The sequence below is a fragment of the Pelodiscus sinensis genome, chromosome 5 (genome assembly GCF_049634645.1).
Source record: "Pelodiscus sinensis isolate JC-2024 chromosome 5, ASM4963464v1, whole genome shotgun sequence".
NCBI classification, from domain to species: domain Eukaryota; kingdom Metazoa; phylum Chordata; order Testudines; family Trionychidae; genus Pelodiscus; species Pelodiscus sinensis.
This window is the reverse complement of record NC_134715.1, coordinates 129,798,836-129,823,518: the sequence shown is the minus strand read 5'-3', so window position 1 is coordinate 129,823,518 and position 24,683 is coordinate 129,798,836. Positions and strand designations below refer to the sequence as shown.

The following is a 24,683-nucleotide window of genomic DNA, read 5'->3' as shown; positions in this document are numbered from 1 at the left end:
CCAGCTTGGTATCCTCTGCAAACTTAAGAAGCATCCTCTCTATGCCATCATCTAAATCGTTGATGAAGATATTGAACAGAACTGGTCCCAAAACAGACCCCTGTGGAATCCCACTTTTTATGCCCTTCCAGCTTGACTGCGAACCATTAATAACTGCTCTCTGAGAACGGTTATCTGACCAGTTATGCACTCACCTTATAGCCCCATCTAAGTTGTATGTGCCTAGTTTATTGATAAGAAGGTCATGTGAGATCATATTAAATGTCTTATTAAAGACTAGGTATACCATGTCTACTGCTTCTCCCTTATCCACAAGGCTTGTTATCCTTTTGAAGAAAGTGATCAGCCTGGTTTGACATGATTTGTTCTTTACAAATCCATGCTGGATGTTACCTGTCAACTTATTTTCTTCCAGATGTCTGTCGTACAGTGTGTGCATAATCGTATGATTAATGGAATATATGTCTATTTTAGCCCTCAGTTTTGGAAATAAGTGTTTTATGAAGAGTTGTGATAGTGATTGCGTGCGGTGCGGATCGTTGCTCTGGTCCTTAACTCAATTTTTGTGTTTTGGTAAATAAAATGAAAATGTATGAGCTTCATTGAAATCATTGCTTTAGGGTGGGGCTGGGGATGTGGGGTTCATTATGCAGGCTGTCCCAGGGAGACAGGACTATCCCAGCCCTCTCTCGCCATAGCAGCTAAGGAGGAGTGTTTTTTTGTTTTGTTTTTTTAAAGAGCACAAGCATATAGGGATAAAATGAGAGGGTCTATAGTGAAAAATAGGTTAAACTGTAGTGGTTGTGCAGAGCACTTGTGGCTATTGGATCCGTTACATATTTATATTTACTTATTTTTGCTCTCTTCATTCTGCTCACCCGCCACTTGCCTTTTAAAATGAATGTCCTCCGGTCTTGTTTCTTAGATCCCATCCTAGGTCTTGGACTTAATGTGGAGGGTTATATCATAAGGGGATAAAGACCTTTGATAACTTGAAGAATCTAGCATTTCTAATGTAATCTAGCTTTGAGATATTGGAGCAGGATCCTCATGGCCTTTTCTTCCAGCTCTCTGGCATTGGCTGGGGAGAACAGGAGCGAAGTATTGTATGAGAAAAAGGTAACGCAATAAGAGTTTGAGGTTTTAATCTTGGGAAAGTCAGTACATTTGAGAACGCTCTTGCACGTGGGAAGGACAATGTGGCTTGTGTTATGTGACTACACAATGTTATATTGTGTGTAGTGATACAGAATCTTTCAGGCATCTCTGGGTATGAAAAGTGCAGTTGTTTAATATTGCAAGTGTAGAATGATCTAGTATGAGACCTTACTGTGAATGCGTACAAGAACTGTAAAAATTCTCCATGGTCATGTTAACTTTGGAATGACTTTCACATGACTTTACTGTGGTGAAATTGTCACTATAGGTGTTGCCTTCCTAAACTGGGAGATTCTGATCTGGCCAGAAAGCCCAGTTGGCTGGGAGTCATGCAGCAGGAGGGCTGGTTGCAGGGAGCTCCGGGGAGCCTGATGGGGCTTAGAAGCAGCCCAGCAGGGGAGCCGGGGCTGGGGTTGAGTGGCAGCCTGGCATAGGAGATGGGGTCATGTGGCAGCCTGGCAGGGGGATGGGGCACGTGAACTGGGAAGCCAGGGCCATGCGGCAGCCTGGCAGGGGGCTGGAGCCATGGATGCTGGGGTACTGGGGCCTCGTGGGAACTCAGTAGGAGAGCTGGATCCAGGGCCACAGCGGGCAGGGGAGAATGGGGATGGCAGCCTGGCAGAGAAGCTGGGCCACTGAGCTAGGACCATTGGCAGGCAACCCGGCTGGGGCCATTAGCAGGGTAACCAGCCAGAGCTGAAAGCGGAGCCAGTGGCAGATTAGAAAGCCGGGAACATGAGACCTCCCCAGTCTAGCAAATTCCCCGATTCGGGCTGGGTCTACTGGAACAGGGAGGTCCAGCCTGTACCATCTAAGCGTAGATTTTATTTTTGCTTAAAATTCCGTTAAAAAAATATTAGCTTTCTATCAGAGGTATAGGGGAAACTCACTTTGTTCTTCTCCGGTAACAGAAGGCGGATACTCAGAAGTCATGTAGTACAGGACAGACCCAACAAAGAGAGCAACAGAGCACCACTAGCCATTACCTACAGACCCCAGCTAAAACCTCTCCTACACATCATCAGGATCTTACAACCTGTCCTAGATGACTCTCTGGCCTTTGGAGGCAGGCCACTCCTCGCTTACAGACAGGCCTCCCAATCTGAGACGAATAATCACTATCAAATTCACGCCCTACAACAGAAACACTAATCCAGGAATGGTTGGTTCCCTGCAAGAAACCCCACTGCCAACTCTACCCTAGTGACACCATCGCAGCACCTAACCATCTCACAGGGATAGCCATGTTGGTGTGTAACTAAAAAAACTTAAACAACGAATGGTCCTGTACCACCTTGGAGACTAACCAAAATATATAGATAGTATCATGAGCTTTCGTGGGCACACAGCACAGGCAGGGCAGGTGTGTATTGGCTCGAGGGGAGCTGACCGCTGCCCTGTGTGTAACCACTGAAAATTTCAGCAGATACACGGTTACTTAATTACATCACAAAAAGTAATTTCCCCTTCTTGTACTCGCACCACCATTGGATATGAGCAATATCCACTCAGATGTAATTAGCACTGATGTCACACTCCCATCTCTGTATCCCCTTTTTTCTTTTCCTTTCCTTTTCTTTTTTCTTTCCCTTTCCCTTTCCTTCAAGCATCTGAAAGAGTGAATTGTATCTCACAAGTTTATGCCCTAATAAATTTTAGTCTTTAAAGTGCCACTGGACTCCTTGGTTTTTAACCTTAATTTTGTTAAGGTTTGTCTGGTTTTGGTTGGTTACTTTGAATGTTTTCTTAACTTAAACTTGTGTATATGTTCGTAAATAAATATATGCTACAGGGGCAGGTGTATGAACAGACAAATGATAGGAATAAACCAAGTGTTGCTACTAGTGTTCCTGACATAATTTTGAACCATTTAACACTACCTTGACCAAATAAATCCCTCTGAGTTAGTCTGTAAGTTCAAAAATGAGTATTCCCGTGGCACCTTAGAGACTAACAAATATATGTACTATCGTGAGCTTAATAACCAAAGCTCATGATACGATTTATATTTTTGTTAGTCTCTAAGGTGCCACAGGACTACTCGTTTTTCACCAAACCAGGATCCTCCACTGGAGAAGCATATTGCATCATGGAATGGCACACCCTAACACTCAAAGGAAACCTGCTTCAGTATAGGGAAGAAGGTCTGACTACACATCCTTACTTACCACCTGTCCCCCCCTTCCTCCTCGCTGGAACTCATACAGTACAGCATCAAACAATTACAATCCTTACTTGATGGGGACAGCATCCTGAGAGAAATTTTTCCTGAATCGCCTCTTCTGGCCTTGCCTCTCCAAGCTTCTCATCAGAAGCAAGCTTCTCATCAGAAGCTAGCTCCCCACACACCAACTCGAAGTAGCACCAGGTGCTCCCATGATGCTAGATGCAGATCAGTATCTCTGCTGTTACAGTGATCAGTATTTCCCACAATGCACTTTTCAGGATCCCTGGGTCCTACATGTGCCTCACAACATGTGGTGTACCTCATCCAGTGCATCAAATGCTTCAACGATGTGGGTGAAATAAGGGAATGGCTACGATTCTGAGTAAACGTGCAAAAAATTGATACAAGTCAAAAGCTCCCTAATCGCTGCGGGCAAACACTTTTCTCATTCGCATATGTGACACGTTGGTCGTCTTCGTCAGAGGAAGCCTGAACAACACCTGCTGAAAGTGAGCCTGGGAGCTTAATTGCATATCGCTGCCAAACTCTAAAAATGATGGACTCAACAGAGATGCTGGCTTTATGAATTACTACAACAATCTATAATCCACTAACCCACTTTCTTTTTATGACTATAGAGGTATTAATTGCTCCCTTCATTGTCTTCTCACAACATATGTTTACCTCCGCATAGTCAATAGACAGACTGCAGCCCAAATCCAGAGTGCCAGATGCTTTTGAATGGACCCCAAAATCTTTTTTTACTTAGTCATTATTATTTTTTAAATTGTTTTCTCTGGAGCCTGGACTATATCTTGACCAAGAAACTTAGACCTTAACAAAAAAAAAAAAAAATGACTACCTCTGGTTTCTCTGTCTCGCTAAAAATGTGACACTTAGCATTTTTTAAACATGATGCTGAGTTTGATGTAGCTCTCAAACTTGTCTTTCACCAAAGATATAACATCCCTTCCACCTTGTATGTATCATGTGTTTTAAAGTGTCCAATCATACCCTGCTGCATTTGCAACTTTGAGAGTCCCATACTTTATTAATTTCAGAAACTGGTGACATTCTGCCTCTGCTGCTATGTCATTTGATACAGTCCTTTGGCTTTTACATCTAATAAACAGCTGTGCAGCATCTAATTTTAACATTACAGCTTTCACTTACTCTGTTTGTCTGCCCCAGAAGTTTCAAGTTCTGCAAAAGGCATTTGGGCTTCATACAATACTTTATATTTTATAGGTAGCTAGTGCATCCTGATCAAGAGCAGATGCTCAGAAAGATTCGTAATTAATTTCTGAAAAACAGAATAAGATGGTGTTTTAGACATACTACATTTTTCATATGAAATAATATATTAACTACAGTGCCAATAAAAATGTTGTCCAGGCGTGCTGTGGCTATTATAGACTTAAGTTGTAGTCAGGTTTCTTTGATGGTAGCCAGCAAAATTCCTTGACTCCTTCATTATACAGGATTGTTCTTAATTGTATAGTATTTGGCTATGATTCCCAAATGAGAATGTGGTAGAGTGTAAAGTCTGTAATACCTTGGAAATATTCTTTCTTAGTCTGCTGTATGGTTGCAATCTCTTCTCTTTCCCTCACTACATGTTCGATAAGTGTGGTTCTAATGCTAGTTAGTGTCTATGCCTAGCTTTTACTATTTAGACTTAAAACTAACAAGTCACAAAAACAATTGTAGTGCTGTTGACATTTATGGTATCACATGCCCAAGAATATCACCAGTCAAAGTTAGTCATCCAGAGAGCTCTGATTTTCAGAGTGTAGTTGCTTACACATATGTTCTCTTTCAGGAATTGATAGCCGGTACAATGAAGGCTGTAGAGAGCTGGCCAATTACCTTCTCTTTGGTTTGTATAATCAGAATAACAGTGACTTTGAGAGAACTGGATTTCCTGAAGAAGTTCTTGATGGTGAGTAATACAATGTTAAGCATTGAATTTGCACACTTGCTTCTTAATGTCCATTTCCTGGGGCGGGGGGAGGAAGGTACATAGTTACACTTGGAGTGTTATGTACGGTGTAAAAAAATTCCTGGGAAACCATTATAAATTCTCATCATACGAAAATTGTAGTCTTAACAGAATTGAAAGGTTATTGACTGAACTGGGAGTTCTGTTACATCAGCGTATTCAGGGTGCCAAAATTAACATGAAATGTAGGGTGTTGAAAAGTTTTAAAAAATATTCTTTGTACTGCTATGTCATGTTTGGTTGAGAGTGGAAGAGAGAAGTGAATAGAAGTAGGTGGCATTATGTGAAGTATCTAATGTCTACGCTTAGGTGGTAAGATGGCTTTGCATATTGGCATACTGTTTCCATATCGAGGAAAAAAATATTTTATGCTGAAAGGGTACATCTGGTTTCTGCCCTCTCTGCCCTTTGAGTGATCTTGATAATGCAGTATGAGTGAGTAATTTCATACTGGAACAAATACAGCTGTTTGTACAGTGTTATGTAAGTGCTCACCATTATCACAGTTTTTTTTTAAGGGACATGGTGAGGTAAGCTTCAGGATAACAGGTTAGAATGTTCATAACCGTGTTCCTGAGAGAGCAATATGCTTTTTTTTTTTTTTTCCCCCCTTCCTGAAATGGGTAGCTGTGTTCAGTGAAAGTGGGATTGATCTAGTAGCAAATGAAAATAACAGACTGGAGATTTAAAACAATCAAAAGGAAGTATTGTTTCGCAAAAACTACAGTCAACCTATGGAACTCCTTAGGATGTTGTGACGGCTAAGACTAGGTAGGCAAATCAGGCAACCGGAGTTGCAAATGAAGCCTGGGATTTAAATATCCCGGGCTTTATTTGCATGTTCCCGTCTGGCCACCATTTTTAAATCCCCCTTTGTTCGAACAAACTGCCCACAGCTACACACGGCAGTTTACAGTTAATCCGAACTAAGTCCTTAGTTCGGATTGACTGTTACATCTCATTCCACGAGGTTGCCTGATTTGCCTACCTAGCTCGAATTAACGAGCTAGTGTAGACATACCCTAACAGGGTTCAAAAAAGAACTAGATGGGTGCATCAATGGCTTTTAGCCAGGATGGGCCAGGGTGGTGTCCCTAGCCTCTGTTTGTCAGAAACTGGGAATGGGCAACAGGAAGTTATCATCAAGTGATCATTCCCTATTCTATTAGTTCCCTCTGGAGCACCTGGCATTGGCCACTGTTGGAAGACAGTACACTGGCTAGATGGACTTTTGGTCTGACCTGGGATGGTCATTCTTAAGTAGCATTTTCCATCGTGCATTTGAATTACTCTTGCCGATTTTTTTTTTTTTTCTTTAATTGGGTACTTGGTCAGACAACATTTCCGATTCAGTTCCGTAGGTTTCTGTATACATATAATTTAGACTTCTGGTTAACAATTTGTGGCAATGAAGTTAAAGTAGTAATGTGTGATTTGACTCTTGTTTTGATTATTGCAGATGTAATCATATTAATCAAACCTGACAGTGTCCATCTGTATTGTAACCCTGTCAACTACAGTTATCTTTTGCCATATGTGGCATACTGGAGAAACTTGCATTTCCATTGCCTGACTGAAAACGAGGTGAGTGAAGGCAGAAGGAGTACATGAAACTAGTAACTGATACTCAAAGGTTTCCACATGTATTTTTGCAAAGTTGTCTTTTTGATAGACTGCAGACTGTCTTTTGATGTTAATGGGAAGCACTACATTTTATGTTAATTTGCTAAGTTTTGAAGAATTAACCTATTATTGAATGCTGTGTGCTAGCAGAGAAATAGATAAAACAAGGCTGAGGAAAGGGTTCACTTCCTGGTTCTCCTTCCCTGGACAGGGTCATTGATTTGACAGAAATTGATGGTCATGTCACAAGAAAGGATTATTTGTGGCATAAGCAAAATACGGAATCTGAACTAAGTACTGCAGTGAACACAGAAATACCTAACAGTAGCTTTTTTCATTATTAAAGTCTCTTCAATGTCAGTCCAAGTATTTGCAAGTGCAAGTCATTTAGTAAAGTAGGGAAAATATAAATCGGAATCTGCGAAAAGCTTGGATTAGTTTAACCATTTAAAGAAAAATAATCTTTTTCTTTGTTTATTTTAAGAGACTGCTACTGTCCCTACAAAAGTGAATGGGAGATTTTTCCATTAAGTGTAATAGAAACCACTTGGGGCTATGTCTTATGATTGTAGTAAATTAAACGTCCCTTTAAACTGTCCCTTTTAAATTCTGGTACATTGATCAAGAAGTTGATTTTTAGAGCAACTAATCTGGCCCTTTGAATATCACAGGCCACCTGTATGGTACAGGAGCTAGTTTTTGACCAAACACACATTCAGTCTTCATTAAAAGACATCAAGAGATGGAGAATCTACCTTGGGAGCTGCTTATGGGGAATCCTCCTGGCTGGTGACTATTTGTATGTTATTTCTAGTATGAGTTCACTTTCCAGTACCCAGCCAGGGGGATTACCCACAGGAAGAATCTGATCTAGATTCTCAGAGAAGTAAGGGTGTCCCTCACCTCCCCCAAATAAATTAATCAAGAAGGGGAAAAACTTGGCCAACACTGGGTGCAGAGTCTCCTCGCCCCAAAGAATGTTATCCCTCTCTCCTGTATTACTTTGCTGAAATCCACTGGTGGTAAGAGGGTTGACATGGGAAGCTGGGAGTAAGTTGGGGAAGAATGAACGGAAAATGATGGGTATCAGCTTCTGGATGCAGCCCTTGGTAAGATTTCTAGGAGAGAGCTTTGGCTCTTTCCTCTCCTCCCTTTGGTGCCTGTGTGTGTAAAGGGAAGGGAGATGCAGTGAGTGGGTGGATGGATCAATAGAGACTGTGGAAAGGACAAATTGAAGGACATGAACAAGATGATAGAGGGAAAAGGAAGATTTGAAACTGTTGTGGAGGAAGCACTTAAAATTTTGAAAAGTAGTATTTTTATGTTGATAGTCTAATTGCCGTAAATTCAACCTTATTTTTCTCTTCTGTAGATGAGGACACTTATGTCCTTCTGTTTGTAACTCCTACTTAATATGTATACAGGTTGGACCTCCCTGGTCCAGCACCCCCAGGGCCTGATTGCTCCTGAATGAGAGAGTTTGCTGGACCAGGAGAGGTCAACGCTGGCTCCCCTGCCACCGGCTTCGCTGGGCTACTGGCCCCAACAGGGCTGTTGGTCCAGCTTCCGCCATACTGCTGGCCAGACTCTCAGTCCCAGCAGGGTTCTTGGCCGCTAGTCCCACTGTGGCTGGCCTGACTGGGCTCCCGGTCCCCCTGTTCCTGAGCTGCTGGTTGCTGGCCCTGCTGCTGGCAGCTTGACTGGGCTCTTGGCTCCAGCAGGGCTCCTGTCTGCCAGCCCTCCTGCCACCAGATTCCTGGTTGCTGGGGTTCTTTGGTCCAGGAAGGGTACCATGGATGTTGCTAGACCAGTGTGTCACCGTTTTGAGAGGGTCAGATTATACTTAGATTTATAACAAAAGAAATACAAAATATACTTCACAACTTTTATATACCTCTCTAGCTGCCTATGACAGAAACTCGAGATTTAAGCATCCAACTAAAATAAGCAGCTTACCCATAATCAGAAAACTTCAGTAACAAATGTAAAGGTAGACTCTCAACAGACTTTTTCCGTAACAGTCCTACTGAGGAGGGAGGCCTTTTGATGTGCTTAGGTCAACATACCCAGGCTACCCCCCAACCAAAGGTAGCAGTAGATTCCAAAGTGAGGGCCCCATGCTAATTAATAATAATAATCATTAATCATGCATAGCATCATAAATGTGCTGTGCAATTAGAAATATTTTAATCTCTTTAAGAAGATAAAGTAGGTTTGAAAAATCTGGTTATGTTGCTGTTCTCTGATTAGCTTCGTTGTGTGTGGTCTGCTCTAGTTAAGTAGGAATGAAATGTCATGCTGCTTCAAATTGCAAATTATGAACAGAAAGATGAGCCAAATACACTATTTGGATAGTAGATAGTGAAATAAACTGACAATTCTGAGGTTCATTGTGCTGTAAATATGCTGATTTCTGGGTTACTGCATATGAACATCCTCATCACAGTGTGATGGACTTTTCTAATGTATATGGGACTGCCAGTTTCCTAGAGAGCTTTTGGCTGTTCATAGCTGTTATGAAATCTTGTCAGCCTTCAGACACCATTTTAGATTTATTCTTTCTGACAAATCATTGCCTCGGGCTTTTTTTTTTTTTTTTTTTTTTTTTTAGTTTTGCTTGTTTTCCGTTATAGTGGCCTACCAAGTGTTGCTTATTTTTAGCTATGCTTTTATAACAATGGCAAAGCTTTAAAATAACAATAACAATAGCAAAGCTTTAAAAAGGAACAACTCACATGGGTCTTGTGCAGCTCTTATACAACATTGCAAAATTTAGTGTTCTCCTATCTTTCTACTTGGTCACAATGTGTTTTCGGTGACTGTGCTGAAAAGTAATGGGGAAAATGCATTGAAAACATCTCTTATAAATAGCAATATAGCACAATAAAGAGGTAATTTCAAATTCTTATATATCACATTTCCGAAGTATGCTGTCTGTATACTACATATTGGATGGAATGTATTTACAATTGTACTGAAAAGCCATGAGCCATCTCTGAGTGTCCCCCTGGAAACAAAGAAAGCTAGTTCTGAAGGCATATTCAAATCTAATTGGAGTTACTGACACAGTCAGTTGAGCACAGGTTGAATTAGGGATTGTTAAAGATATAAATGGCTTTGTTTGGCTTGCCTTTTATGAGAAAAGGTAGTTCCATTTCCTGTTTCACATGAATCTGAGTATCACTCACTCTTGGCTCTAAAGCAGGGGTTCTCTTAACACATTTCTTGATGTGAAAAAATTACTTAGAAAACTTAGAAGTGTGCAAGTCACCAGAGCCTGATGAAATGCATCCTGGAATACTCAAGAATCTGATAGAGGAGGTATCTGAGCCTTTAGTTATCATCTCTGAAAAATCATGGAAGTCGTGAGAGATTCCAGAAGACTGGCAAAGGGCAAATATAGTACCCATCTATAAAAAGGGAAATAACAACAACCCAAGAAACTGCAGACCAGGCAGTTGAACTTCTGTGCTAGGGAAAATAATGGAGCATATAATTAAGGAATTTATCTATGAACAGCTGGAAGGTAATAAGGTGATAGGTAACAGCCAGCATGGATTTGTAAAGAACAAGCCATGTCAAACCAATCTGATAGCTTTCTTGGACAGGATAATAAGTCTTGTGGATAAGGGAGAAGCGATGGACATGGTATACCTACACTTGACTAAAGCATTTGATAAGGTCTTATGACCACCTTATCAATAAATTGGGGAATTACAACCTAGATGGAGCTACTTTAAGGTGGGTGCATAACTGGCTGGATAACCTTTCTCAGAGTAGTTATTAATGGCTCAGAGTCATGCTGGAAGGGCATAACAGGTGGGGTTCCACGGGGGTCTGTTTTGGGATTGGTTCTGGTCAGTATCTTCATCAACAATTTAGATATTGGTTTAGAGAGTATGCTGATTAAGTTGGCAGAGGATACCAAGCTGGGAGGGGTTGCAAGTGCTTTGGAGAATAGGGTCATAATTCAAAATGATTGGGGCAAACTGAAGAAATGGTCTGAGGTAAATAGGATGAAGTTTAATAAGGATAAATGCAAAGTACTCCACTTAGGAAGGAACAATCCATTTCACACATACAGAATAGGAAGCTATAGTCTAGAAAGGAGTTGTGCAGAAAGGGCTCTAGGGGTCATAGTTGACCACAAGCTAAATATGAGTCATCAGTGTGATGCTGTTGCAAAAAAAGCAGACGTGATTCTGGGATGCATTAACAGGTGTGTTGTGAGCAAGACATGACAAGTCATTCTTCCGCTCTACTCTGCGCTGGTTAGGTCTCATTTGGAGTATTGTGTCCAGTTTTGGGCACCGCATTTCAAGAAAGATGTGGAGAAATTGGAGAAGGTCCAGAGAAGAGCAACAAGAATAATGAAAGGTCTAGAGAACATGATCTGTGAAGGAAGACTGAAAGAATTGGGCTTGTTTAGTTTAGAAAGGAGAAGACTGAGAGGGGATATGATAGCGATTTTTAGATATCTAAAAGGGTGTCACCAGGAGGGGGGAGAAAAATTGTTCTCCTTGGCCTCTGAGGATAGGACAAGAATCAATGGATTTAAACTGCAGCAAGAGAGGTTTAAAGGTTGGACATTAGGAAAAACTTCGTAACTGTCAGGGTGGTTAAACACTGGAATAAGTTGCCCAGGGAGGTTGTGGAATCTCTGTCTGGAGATATTGAAGAGCAGGTTAGATGTCTAGTACTGGGTCCTGCCACGAGGGCAGGGGACTGGACTTGATGACCTCTTGAGATCTTTTCCAGTTCTAGTGTTTTATAGTTCCAAGCTCTTTCATTATTATGTGCACATTTTCCATGCAAAAATCCCTGTTGGTCCTAACCATGTTGTAGTTGGTGATGGAAAGAGAGAGAGGCTTTCTTGGAAATTGAGGGTCAAGTATTTGTGGTTGTTCACATGTTCACTTTTGTATTTCAGTTTTGAAAACAGTGTCCTTTGGTCTTCATATGTTTATACTATGATGTCTCAAACCTCCAGATTATAGGGGTTAGTTAAATAGCTTTAGAGAGAGCCTTTGTTACTGTGCAGAATAGTGTAATGTATGATCAGCATTGGTTAAAATATATTTATTAAAAATATATTTTAATAATAAAAATCTCCAGTCAGAAAATGTTGTTTAATAAAATGATTTTTAAAATTACTCCTGTCAGTATGAAGATGAAGAAGCTGCAGAGGAGTTTAAAATTGCCAGCTTCGTAGATATGGTTCGAGATTGTAGTCGAATCGGAATTCCTTACAGCTCCCAAGGTGTGTAATACTGTATTACTTCATTGTTTTGGTGAATTGTTGGTTTGTCAGAATAGAAGTATGACACTGTAACAACTATGAATTAAAATACAGGTTGAATCTCTCTCTAGTCTGGTACTCTTGGGACCTGACTGGTGCCGAACCAGAGAATTTGCCAAAATATGGGAGATCAATACTGTATAGCAGTATCACTAACACTTGTGCTTAGTTGGCTCTTACAAGACTTTTTGGGGTAAATTAGAGCTACATAACAGCACAGTACACTGAGAGCCAGGACTGGTGGCTGTAAACAAACTTTATGGGACTGTGGGAAACTTGGCTGCCCCAATGATAAGCGAACATGTGGCTAATGAAAATCATGCCGGACCATGGATGTTGCTGGACCAGAGAAGTTCAGCCTGTATGTCTAGAAGGTTGTCTATATTGTAAGTGAGCCTAGTGATTTTATCCATCTTGTTTTAATGTATTTTTTTTATATCAGGTTTTGAATTTCTTAGCATCTGAAACTTAAGTTATTGAGGTTTTTTTATTGTCTTTTCAGAGAAAATAGTGTACGTGCACTCTAAATAGTGAATGCTTACAGCCTGAGGCAATGAAGTAATTTGCATGCTGGGAAAAGTGTTGGCTAAATACAGAAGTTCTCTGTTCTGATGGGGGCTTCAGATAAATACACTTTTGTATAGAGAAAGAATAAACTTTTTTATTCAAGCTTCCTTTTTTAGAACAGAAAAAACTGGCCTGCATGATTTCCTGTATAATCCGTTGCCAGGCTTCCAAGCTGAGCATTTCAATTTTATATTCCTGCACAAATGTGTTCAGAAATGCTAACCACATAGAGTAGTGGTGCAGAAATACTGCAGCACACTTACTCTGTAATCGTTGACAACTTTTTATTTTTTATTTTTAAAAGAGAACAATATACTATTGCAGAGATTCTTTTTGAGCTATGCATGTACTAGTAAGTCTGGCTCTCTGTTGATGGCTGGTAACCACTGCTGATGATTATGGTTGCATTCCATATTCAGCTCTAACTCTCCTTTATTTTAGTGCTCAGAACTTAAATTTCTTTTGTGTGAACACTTCTTGCTTGGTCTTGACAAAAGGTGACACACATTTACAAATATATGCAAAGACAGTTAGGGCAGTTCTGTGTTACGTGATTATAGAAAATGTACCTCTTTTCTGTAGTTTCTGTAAGAGAATTTGCATTCATAACTGAAATAACAGAAGCTAGTAAGTGTTTTTTAAATTTGTTTTTAAATAATAATCCATCCTTAGAAATGGAAGATGCACTAGTTTTCAAGTAATAAATATATGAAAAACCATTAGAACCTGTTTTTGTCTCAATTAAGGATGCACTTTTTCTTCTGCAGTTCCTAAACTCTGGTGACAATAGTCACACTCTAATTCAAGCAGTTTATATGCTCTGCTAATAAACTTACGCACTCATCAAGTTCAATAGCTTTAATTTTTTTAACTTATGAAAACATAGGGAATTTAGATGAGAAAAATTTGCATGAAGCAGCATTTAGCATAAGTGACTGCTTGAGAGGAAATTCAGAAAGCTAAGTTTACTTCCTCTGGGGTATTCTGGGCATTTTACGATGCATTGTGCATTTGGTTCCTGATTTCCTTTGCTTATTTACAATTGGCATCATAGGCCCAGAACTCTACAAAAAAACATTTCAGTGGTGATAGTCTCATTAGGTTGAACAGGACTGCTCATGAGTGTAGTTACCTGTGTGCTGAAGTGTTTTGTGGGACTTGAACCTCCATCTTCATAAAACACTGTAAAAGACATACAGTGCGATCTAACTAGTGTTGTGAGAAACTATGGAAATTCTGTAACACTGAAATTTGTTTCTCTGCTTTACCAGGTTAACTTTTTCGTGCAATTATTTTTAGTTTACCTTCCCTCCAACCTTCTCTCCAAATATATTGGAATATTTTCCAAAAGTAAAATACTGGTGTTTTTTTTGCTTAACAAAAAAGAGAAAAAGCCGTGGCGTTCCTCATTTAAAAAAAAAATAGTTTGATATTCTTCGGTCTTAAAAAGATTAAGAAACACTGACATGTAGGCTATGTCTAGACTGGCATGATTTTCCGGAAATGCTTTTAACGGAAAAGTTTTCCGTTAAAAGCATTTTCGGAACAGAGTGTCTAGATTGGCATGGACGCTTTTCCGCAAAAGCACTTTTTGCGGAAAAGCATCTGTGCCAATCTAGATGCGCTGTTCCGCAAAAAAGCCCCAATCGCCATTTTCGCGATCGGGGCTTTTTTTGCGCAAAACAAATCTGGGCTGTCTACACTGGCCCTTTTGCACAAAAAGTTTTACTCAAAAGGACTTTTGCCCGAATGGGAGCAGCATAGTATTTCCGCAAGAACACTGACAATCTTACATGAGATCGTCAGTGCTTTTGCGGAAATTCAAGCGGCCAGTGTAGACAGCTGGCAAGTTTTTCCGGAAAAACTGGCCAGTCTAGACACAGCCCTAGAATCTATATTTTAAATCTTCCAGCTTGTTCTGTATTCTTTCTTTTGTATTAACAATCAATAAGTTGTTTTCTTTAGATTTCATTTGAACTCTTGTGACAATCAATATGAAATATTTACATTAGAGAGAGTGAAAAGACTATTTAGTGTCCTTTTTAGAACCCTTAGAATAACTTTGGCACATTATAGAAAGGTGAGATATTGTAAAGCTTCATTTTAATATGTCATTTAATATTATTTTATGAAATATTCAATTCCTATAGGTCATCTACAGATATTTGACATGTTCATTGTAGAAAAGTGGCCAGTAGTACAGGCATTTGCACTGGAGGGGATTGGCGGTGATGGCTTCTTTACTATGAAATACGAGGTATGTATGAAGTGTGTACTTTTGGTTATGGTTACCTATGTATAGAATCCACTCCTCCAGCCCCTTCTCCTCTAAAACAAAATTATCCTGACGTGAAGTTGGCAGCACTCGTGGAGTAATGACGTGTTCATAGTCTATCTTATAAACTAAGGGCGTGTCTAAAGTACATGGCTCCGTCGATGGAGCCATGTAGATTAGGCTGTTCAGCAGAGGGAAATGAGCCGCGAATTAAATAATCGCGGCTTCATTTAAATTTAAATGGCTGCCACGCTGAGCCGACAAACAGCTGATCAGCTGTTTGTCGGCTCAGTGTGCTAGTCTGGACACTCCCGTGCCGACCTGAAAGCCCTTTATCGACCTCCCCATTATGCCTCGTAGGATGAGGTTTACCAGGGAGGTTGATAAAGGGCTTTCATGTCGACAGGGGAGTGTCCAGACTGCCCCGATCTGCTGACAAACAGCTGATCGGCAGAGCGGGGCAGCCATTTAAATTTAAATGAAGCTGCGATTATTTAAATCGCGGCATCATTTCCCTTTGCCGAACAAACAAATCTACATGGCTCCGTTGATGGAGCCATGTAGTCTAGACGTACCCTAAGTGTACTAGAAACTGGTGCCTTACTCCGCTGGAGAGCTATCACACTCCCTTTCTGGTGGTGGAGAGCACTTGTTTTGAGCCCTGCTATGTGGTAAGGCATAGATCTGAAAACAATAAAACATTTTAGATGACTGTTATGAGTACTTATGGCCATCACCTGAAGAAAGGAGGAATGACTGTAATCCCTTATTTGGATGATTTGTTGGTTCAGCTGTTCTGACAGTTGTTATTATGGCAGATCCCCTATCTTAAGTCAGGGTTTTGTGGGGCAGCCTGAAATCACTGGACTGGGTTATCATTCCCAGTTCTGTCACTGACTTGCTGTTTCACTTTGGGTAAATGTAATGGCCTCAGTTTCCTGGTTTGTAAAATGGAGATGATAAAAGTTACCCATTCTATCTACAGAAGTATATTTTAATTTTAATTTTTTCACCTTCTTGGTCCATCTCCTTGCCTATGAAGATATCTGGAGTTCTCTGTTATCCGGTTCTCTCTAAATATTCTTGCCTCTAGACATGTGTGCTCTTCATCTAGGCTCCGCTTTTGGGCACCCTTGGTACATGTACCTTTTTTTTTTTTTTTTTTTGTTACTCATCTGTTTGTCTTTTGACAGCTTAAATAATGCTCACTTTATCGTTAAAACTTTGGCCTAGCTGTGCTGCTGATCTGCCATTCTTTTCCTCTGCTGTGTTCATGTACTTGACTGCTTTGACTCTTCTGCTGAAATCCTTTCATCCATGCTTTCGTTTCCTTGTACCATCTTGAGCAGTGAACCTGTCAGCTCTTCAAAGGTGTGAGCAGGGTATCAATAGATTTGTGCTCTAATGGAGGTTTGACTAGTGCAGTGATACTCAAGACCGCGGCTCCTGAATCTCAATTAGCTCTTAAATGTATTTTCTTTGGGTCTTTGTAGTATATGGCTTGAAACACTGTATGATTTTAATTATTAACCAATCAAGATGCTGTTATGTTGTTAACCAGTTGTAGCTGATGATAAAATAATACTTGGCAAGTCAATTTGCTGTGAGAATAATATCTAAAAACTCAAGATTTCCTGTCATTACAGTTTAAATATGAGCATATACTACTTTAATAAAAGAAACCATGAATTCACATGACTGTCTCTTTTGGGTAATTTTGATTGCTAATTTGGCTCATGAACCACTGAGGACTGAGTATCACTGGACCTGATGATGATGATGATGATGATGCTTTTTGGCTTTAAAATCTGTGGGTGAGACCTTGGCTCCATTGATGTCAATGGGAATTTTGCCACTGACTTCTTTGGGACTATAATATTACTTCATGAATTTGAGACCCCTCTAAGGATATGTCTACACTGCAATACAAAACTTCTTGCTGGACTGGGTCAGCTGGTTTGGCCTTGTTGGGCTTGAACTGTAGAACTCTAAGATTGCAGTGTAGAAGCACTTGGCTGAAACCTGGAATCCCAAAGATAAATCAGAACAATAAGTGCTACATACATGTGAAGTTATTGCCTATTCCCTTTCTGTATTTTGTTTGAGTTCTAGCTCTTCCAACTCTAGTGGTATGTTGATGCTTTTAACACTATCATACAGCTATCCATTCCCATTCTTGTGAATTCAAAATTATCCTTGTTAGAATATTTAAAAATGTTTTAAGACTTCTAAGTAGTTCTGTTCTTTTTTTCAAAAGCAGATAAGATTATTTTAATCAATATTTCAGAAAATATTTAAATCTCTTAATATTTTTTACAATATAAATGTGGCACGTGTTCATATTGTGTTATGCAGATAACTCCCTGTTAATGCATTTGGGTGTAAATGACAGATGAATGGAAACCATGTCTTGTAAGGTAGTCAGTTTCCAGATGGAATGAAGAGAGCAGTTGAAATGATGATGTAAAACAGTCATATAAAGAAACTTTCTATCATGGTTGCATCTTTAAAAACTGCTTGAAATATTTAAAAACCTAGAAAGCATTTAAACCATCATTGTCTCTGAATATTTGTGAAAGGTTATAGCTCCGTATGTGTTTACTTACATGGAAAATTGCTTTAAATTAGTATTAGTACTAGTTGTATGTTTCCTTAGCTTAGTACGGTCTGTCTTTCTGACCATTCATTCAGAACAAGGAATTGCCTCTTTTGGAATCCTAGCCATTTGACCTGTTTTCTTGCATTACTCTACAAGATTGATGCTCAGTCTCTTTTTAAATTTTAACTGCAAATTTGTCTTTCCCTTCTGGCTATATTTGCTGATGTCTTTTTTCTCTATTATAGTTTAACTCTGATAAGCCTTTTAAGATACAGTTTGTATAAAAAGAAGCACACGACTTAAATATATGCTACCTTCTATTAATGTGAAGGAGGTGATTCTTACAGGCTGGGATAGCCAAAGTTTTTAAATTTCATCCACTCTTGAATCTATCCAGTACCTAGAAGTTAAGGACTTGAGTTCCAAGAAAATCTGTGCTTAAAGTATTTTCACAGTAAAAAGATATATATTAAAACTTTTTTCCAGTTAATGGATGTCAGTGTGGATCTGTGGAAAACATACAGCAAAATGGATCCAGTTTCCCTGGAGGATTTGATTTTTGAGGTAATTCAATTGTAACTTTTTGAACTAACTCGTGATAAGTCTTAAATGAATTGTCAATTTATGCCACAGTCTAACAAAACACCTGGTTTGATTATCAGCCAAAGTCTGTAGGCTCTCCATATTGTGAATCCTGTAGTGATTTCTTTGGAAGTTTGTATATCTTTTTGTGAAATTAAAGACATAGTATTCCATGCCTTATCAAGTCTATAGTGATAATTCCTACAATTACATGAATTGGCTGTATTTTGTGCTAGTCATAGCACTATGTTTTATGTTTTTTTTCTTGACACCAGTCCTTCCGTGTATATTAAAAGAATAGTTTGGCAGCAGAAACATTCTGATAAAAGAACAATTATTTTACCTTAAACCTAATTGGGCCATATTAATTCATGCTTGCTTAACAGTTCAAAAGCAGATCAACAGTGACACACAGTGGCCACAGACACTTTACTAAAATACATTAGTTTGCATTTCCCAACTTATTTGTTCATTTTTTTTAATTGTATCCTTTGGTATATATGGTTGTGACTACTTTCTTCCACTATTTGATCTGAGGAAGTGGGTCTGGCCCACGAAAGCTCATCATCTAATAAACCATCTTGTTAGTCTTTAAAGTGCTACATTGTCCTGCATTTTGCTTCAACTACCCCAGACTAACAAGGCTACATTTCTATCACATTTCCCAACTGTTTTTTAATGAGGTAGTTTGGTTTTAAATGCCTCAAACAGTTTGAAGGTGGAGAAAAATATGCTGGTAGAAGAGTAGTGTCTTTGGTAGTTAACGTTTAGTTGACATAAACATCCAATTGCAAAGCTGCTTATTGTCTTAGCTAAGTCCACTTGTTTTGTTCATCTAAAACTTCAGTGAGTCTCAGGCAGTTAAAACACTTATTTGCCTTGATGGTTGTATTGTATTGTAGGCTGTATTGTCTTGTGCAGAGCTGCTTGTTGCTAAATTTATCAAGTAAACATAAATATAGTTTTGGCTTTTTATACCATTTTGAAAAGGAGTGCACAGTCTGAAACCCTTTTTTTAATCCTTCCCCATATTTTCTAGGACGTGCTTAGGAAAGCTATAGATGCCATTCCACATATTACATAATTGTGCAGTAATTTTAGATCCCTCACTAAACTTGGTTACAATTCTGATGCACTGTATTCCCGTCCTAAATATTCATCAGCATGATATATTTTGTTTTTCTCTATTCTTTTTCTGATGTTCGAATTTGATTCCGACCTTTCACTGCATTCACTTGTAAAAAGGTCTGCTCCTTTGTGTGGTCGTTCATTTCTGTTACACATCTGACATTCCGCATACTTGGTATACACACTTGCCATCTTTAGATGCATTGTTTAGTGGTAGAGGGGTAAATACACATGTGGCAGACCTCATTCTAATTATTCAAGATAATTTCCAGTAGTAAGTCACTTTTTCTCTCCTCTTAGTAGCTCTTTGCTGTTAAAAGTATAAATCTGTATTGAAACCATGTACAGATTCCTTGCTTGTAAAAAGCATTAGGCAGCACTTCATTTTTGATCTTGTTTATATTTTACACATTTGTCTCCTATATTTTTGAGTGTTTCTGATAGCTTCTACCCAGAAATCTAAAAACTCAATTTGACAGTCTCAAAATAAATGGCTTACTTTTTAGAATTGCTAATAGGGCAGAAGATGATTTTTCTAATCAAGGTTGAATTTTCCAATTTATATTAAACTTTGAGTGACAAAATTAAACTTTAGCGTCATAAAACTAGATTTTACATAACCGACCTGCGAACAAGAGTGTTCTAACACAGTTGATTTAACATCTGTGATATACTGTTCTGCTGACACGACACTAGCTGAACAATGTGTATTGCTCTTTCCCCACTCAGGATTTAATGATTTTCGAACATCAGTGGACCAGCTTTTTTGCTAATTTTGACACTGAAATTCCTTTCATCCTGGAACTGTCAGAATCTCAAGCAGGGGAGGTATGTTTACTTGTGAAACTGTTAGAAATGCCTCAGAGGGACAGTTGTGTAAGTCTGTAATTTGAAGAGTCATGCAACATTGAAATGCAAATGTCATGAATGCTGATTCATTATTACCAATTTGCAATTATATTTTATAGTGTTTTTTTTCCTGTTCTTCTCTTTCTTTTTCATTGTTGTGATTTATAAGCAAACTTCCCAATTCCAGTGTGGAAGCTTATGAATACTTCTCTTTTTCCTAAATTGTACAGTTCACGCTGTGACTCCTCTTTTGTTTAGCATGAGAGTACAGTGTAAAAAAAATGTTGCCTCTGTGTAGATAGGCAATTTAACTTTTCAGCTAAACTCTAAGTTCAGCTTAGTACTGATAATGGACCTTCTTTGTATGGCATATCTGTTTGATAGATTCAAATATATGTGTGCATTTCATTTCACTTTGATGGTAAGAATTCAATCTACAAAAGCAATAAAAAAGAAAACAGATGGCAAATTTCAGATCAGTTTTAACATATTATGAGCTATTACTGGTTCCAGTTGCATTTAATATAATTTAATGATGTAATCAAGATCTGCGAGTTCTTTTTTTTTTTTTTTTTTTTAATGTACAATCATTTCTTAGTGCCTGTCTACACTGTGGGTGCTATAGGCACAGTAGTATTGACATAGTGCCATAGTACTTTCTACAGATACTTCCTACAGCAACTGAACTGGTTTTTCCATCACTGTATGTAATCCTCCTTCCCAGGAAGTGATAGCTAGACCTGTGGAAGTACTATGTCAACCTGATTTTGCTCACTGGGAAATAGATCATCATAGTTACAGTGCTCAGAGGTGTGAAGTTTTCATACCCTCAGGGATAGCATTAGCACCTCTGATTTACACTATGCAATCTTTTTCCATGTTGCTTTTTACTGTTGGAGTAGCAAAGTTGTGTTTTTGTTCTTTTTGTAGCCATTCAGAAGTTACTTCAGTCATGGAATGATTTCAAGCCATATAACAGACAACAGGTAATGTCATTTATCGTATTCCTGTGAAGATGAGTGTCATGTATCAATCAGTGTACTATATTTATGTTATGTTACTCTCTAGATGCAATAAGACCTATTTTCATGTCATTAGGGATCATGAAAAGATCTGCATATATCATATCCTATTTAGGATTGAAATGGAGTTATTTTTGTAAGGCCATTTATATACAGCCTCTTCTGAAACATCCCCAAAGCCTTTGTAAATTGCCTTCCATATGGCTGTATTGTGTACAGGGCAAGCATTTAGGCGTCCAATTACCCACTTTGCCTATTCTGTGTCTTGTAGGGTCTTGTCCGTGATTCATTACTGCACTGTCTGAGCATCATGTGTGCATAATGGCAAAGTTAGAACATTTGGCCTACGTTTTCAGAACAGTCTTAAGAAAAAGTGGAGTGATTTTTGCCTGTTGATCATTTACGGAACCCAAATTCTGAAAAGCAAGGAAATAAGTAGATAATACCCAAATCTTACATTAGCCACATTAGAATAATTTAAGGTTAAATAATGCTTATTTCATACCAGTATGGAAGTATTAATTCTGACAGAATTAGGTCACAGCAATCAGTCTGTCTATAACACAAGTCTTGAGAAAAAGCAATATTATGCAAGTAGAAACTTATAAATGTTCAAATTAATGGCACATACTGACCCTTGGTTTAAATGAAAAATCTAGATACATGACTAATAATAGTGTGTGCTCCAGTTACTGAGCTGGTTAAGAACCAAGCACACACAGTATAGATGCTCCCTCAGAGTTGGTTTCTTGCAACAAGTGAACTTGAGCAATTTTCTAGGCTAGGGGTCATTTTGGTGGGATATGCAGGAGGAGATGTCATTTGTTTTAATCAGTTCCCAAATCTGCCTTACCTTTCCAAACTGAAATATTGGCCAACTTGGGTTTGAAGTTGAAAATAGTCTGTCACCTCTTACCCTCTGCTTTCCTGATTACATGTCAAGTTTTCCAATAACATCAATAGCTGATTTTATCATTCCTCCCCTTGAACATTTCTTGCACAAATTTATGCTAAAATTTTGAAAAGTCTTACGTACCATGGTTTGGATGTTAAATTGAGATACAAAGAAACATTATATACCTGAACGTATAAAAGTGCTGTTTCTTTCTTTTTTTTAAATCAAGTGCTCAATTCACATAATTTTTAGAAAATATTTTAGTTAATGAGGTGTAACGTCTAGAATAAAAAAAAAGGAAAGTTTTTTTTTTTTGTATTGGTGGATGAGTTAAGAGATTTGATTATGTTCATAATGGAACTGTGCTTGCCACGTCACTTACTTAACATGTACTTCCTGATTTGAGGAGACCTCTTGTTATCCTTCTGTTTCAAAAGCAGAGCATTTTACTGCTTGAAACAAGAAAAGATCTCCGTTGTCACCTAAATAACTACGGTTAGTTTCTTCCTTAGCTGCTGCTAACCAATCAAGTTTAGAGTACCTGCTTGCATAGTGTTAGGGCTTTCCATAACTGTAAATCTCCTGGAAAAGTTTGGAGACGGTTGTCAAGTTTTTTTGAATTACACGTATCCAAAGAAACATTAGACAGCAGTCAAGATTGCAAATAGGAAATATTTAGACTCCAAGTTGAACATTCTTGAGGTAGTTTTGGAAAGATATTTTCATAAATATTTTGTTACCTAATGTTTTCTTTGGTTAATTCAGGGTCTCTTTTTGTTTAGTTCTTTCTCTCTAACAATAGAGGATTTCCATGGATTATTAATGTAGACTTTGTGCAGCTAATTATAGTTTCATTACTATACTCTTGTTTTAATGGGATAATTTCAATACATAACTGAGAAAAATTCTTGAAATATAATCAAGGGCTGAAGTGTTCTATGAGTGCAGCAATAATAATTATATTTTTCCTTTTAGTCCTAGCAGACAGCCTTTTGTGCTATTTGGTAACCACTCAAGTAAAGAGAACCTGAACTCGGGTAACTTTAATTTTCCATCTGAGGGACACCTGGTTCGAAACACAGGCCTCGGTGGAAGTACTGCTAAGCACATGGTGAGCTTTTAAGTAACTTATTTGTTTGTTTTCCCAAGCACTGTGCTTTGGCTTTGCTAAATTTTTTCTTTTTTTGTATTACAAAAATGCTTATATTGGTAATCAGTCAAACATCAAATGTGTGAGCAGTACAAATATATATTATGGAAGGTTGAAGTAAAGCAGTTAGACTTTTAATGAAAAAGGAAGAAATAAACCCCTCTTGGAAGCCAAATTTAAACTCGTATTAGATGAAGCCTCTATTTATGCGTTGGGGCCTTATAGGGGCTAATGTGAAAGAAAACAGCTCTCTGAGAACTCTGCATAGTTGAAAATATAGGGTTTAATATTCTGACTGACTCTAGGCTGCAAATATAAATACTTTCTAAAGGTGCATATTTTAACTTCTTTTTCCAGTAATGGAAGTCTGAGTTACAATAGAATCATAAAACTCTTGGTTAATCGTTCTAAAAACATGCAGTATTAAAACTTGTAAGTTTTGAAATAACTTAATTAATTGTGCGCTTGATGTATACAAAATCATTATTTCCAAACTTGATTATTTTTAAAACAACCCGACAGATCAAACAGATCCCTGAAAAACTTTCAACTGTTAAAGATTGTTATTAAGATGAACTTTTAAAAAGTTAATTTGTTTCCATTTTCAAGTAAAAGTTGAGTTTAAAACCTATCATGAGCTCGATGGCTTGTTGCATTACCACGCAAGGGATGCATTTTGGGAAGCGACCTCAGGGATTACAGATCCTCAGGCTGGCTGGGCTGGGTGCATCAAGAAGGTAACTCGAAGCACAAGAGGAGAGGTAGTGTGCGGATTGTATTGTTTAGTTCTCTCTAGTAGCCTGTTAGGAAGATTTTGAGAGGGTCTCTGAGTCAGCTGGGTGTTGTGTTGCACAGATGCTATTGCAAAAGATGTAGAATGTAGTTTATTAAGTACAGGTAATTATGGAGCAATGGCCTGGTAATGATTTTATGACTCCATGTTGGTTAGAGCAATATTTAATGAGCCACTACTTTATGGATAAGAAAAGGATTTTCTTGGCCCATTACACTGGTTAGGTAAAGAAGGAAAGATCATTTAATGTTTGAATGTAGGTAAACTTTGTTTTCTGTTTTCTACCCTCTCATCCTATTTCCACATGGATCATACTATTTTTCTTTCCATTTACATGGTTGGGATTCTCTTAAGATCATCTCTTGTCTTTGAGCCAGGTGTGATAGACACCACAATCTCCTGTGTCAATGAGTCTGTGGACTAAAGAAGGTGGTACACCTAATATGACATTTACTCTGCCTTGTTAAGTAATAGGATGCACTGAAAAAAGAGGTAAAAGGCATGGCTGCTTGGCAGAACTTGGGGCATATTAATGAAAAAATAATGTATATATAAACCTAAAAACACATTCTTA

General features: G+C 38.5%; 1 protein-coding gene across 2 annotated transcripts in view; it reads left to right on the top strand.

Annotated features, from left to right (window-relative positions):
* The window catches only part of DNAAF9 (dynein axonemal assembly factor 9), a 112,592-nt gene that overhangs the window by 16,364 nt on the left and 71,545 nt on the right, over positions 1-24,683 (top strand). For both annotated transcript variants that reach the window (XM_075931017.1, XM_075931016.1), the window contains exons 3-10: positions 5,148-5,267; positions 6,787-6,911; positions 12,114-12,210; positions 14,967-15,073; positions 18,177-18,254; positions 20,130-20,228; positions 21,180-21,235; positions 23,142-23,277. In XM_075931017.1, coding sequence (XP_075787132.1) covers positions 5,148-5,267; positions 6,787-6,911; positions 12,114-12,210; positions 14,967-15,073; positions 18,177-18,254; positions 20,130-20,228; positions 21,180-21,235; positions 23,142-23,277 — 818 coding nt within the window. The remainder of the gene's footprint in view (positions 1-5,147; positions 5,268-6,786; positions 6,912-12,113; positions 12,211-14,966; positions 15,074-18,176; positions 18,255-20,129; positions 20,229-21,179; positions 21,236-23,141; positions 23,278-24,683) is intronic.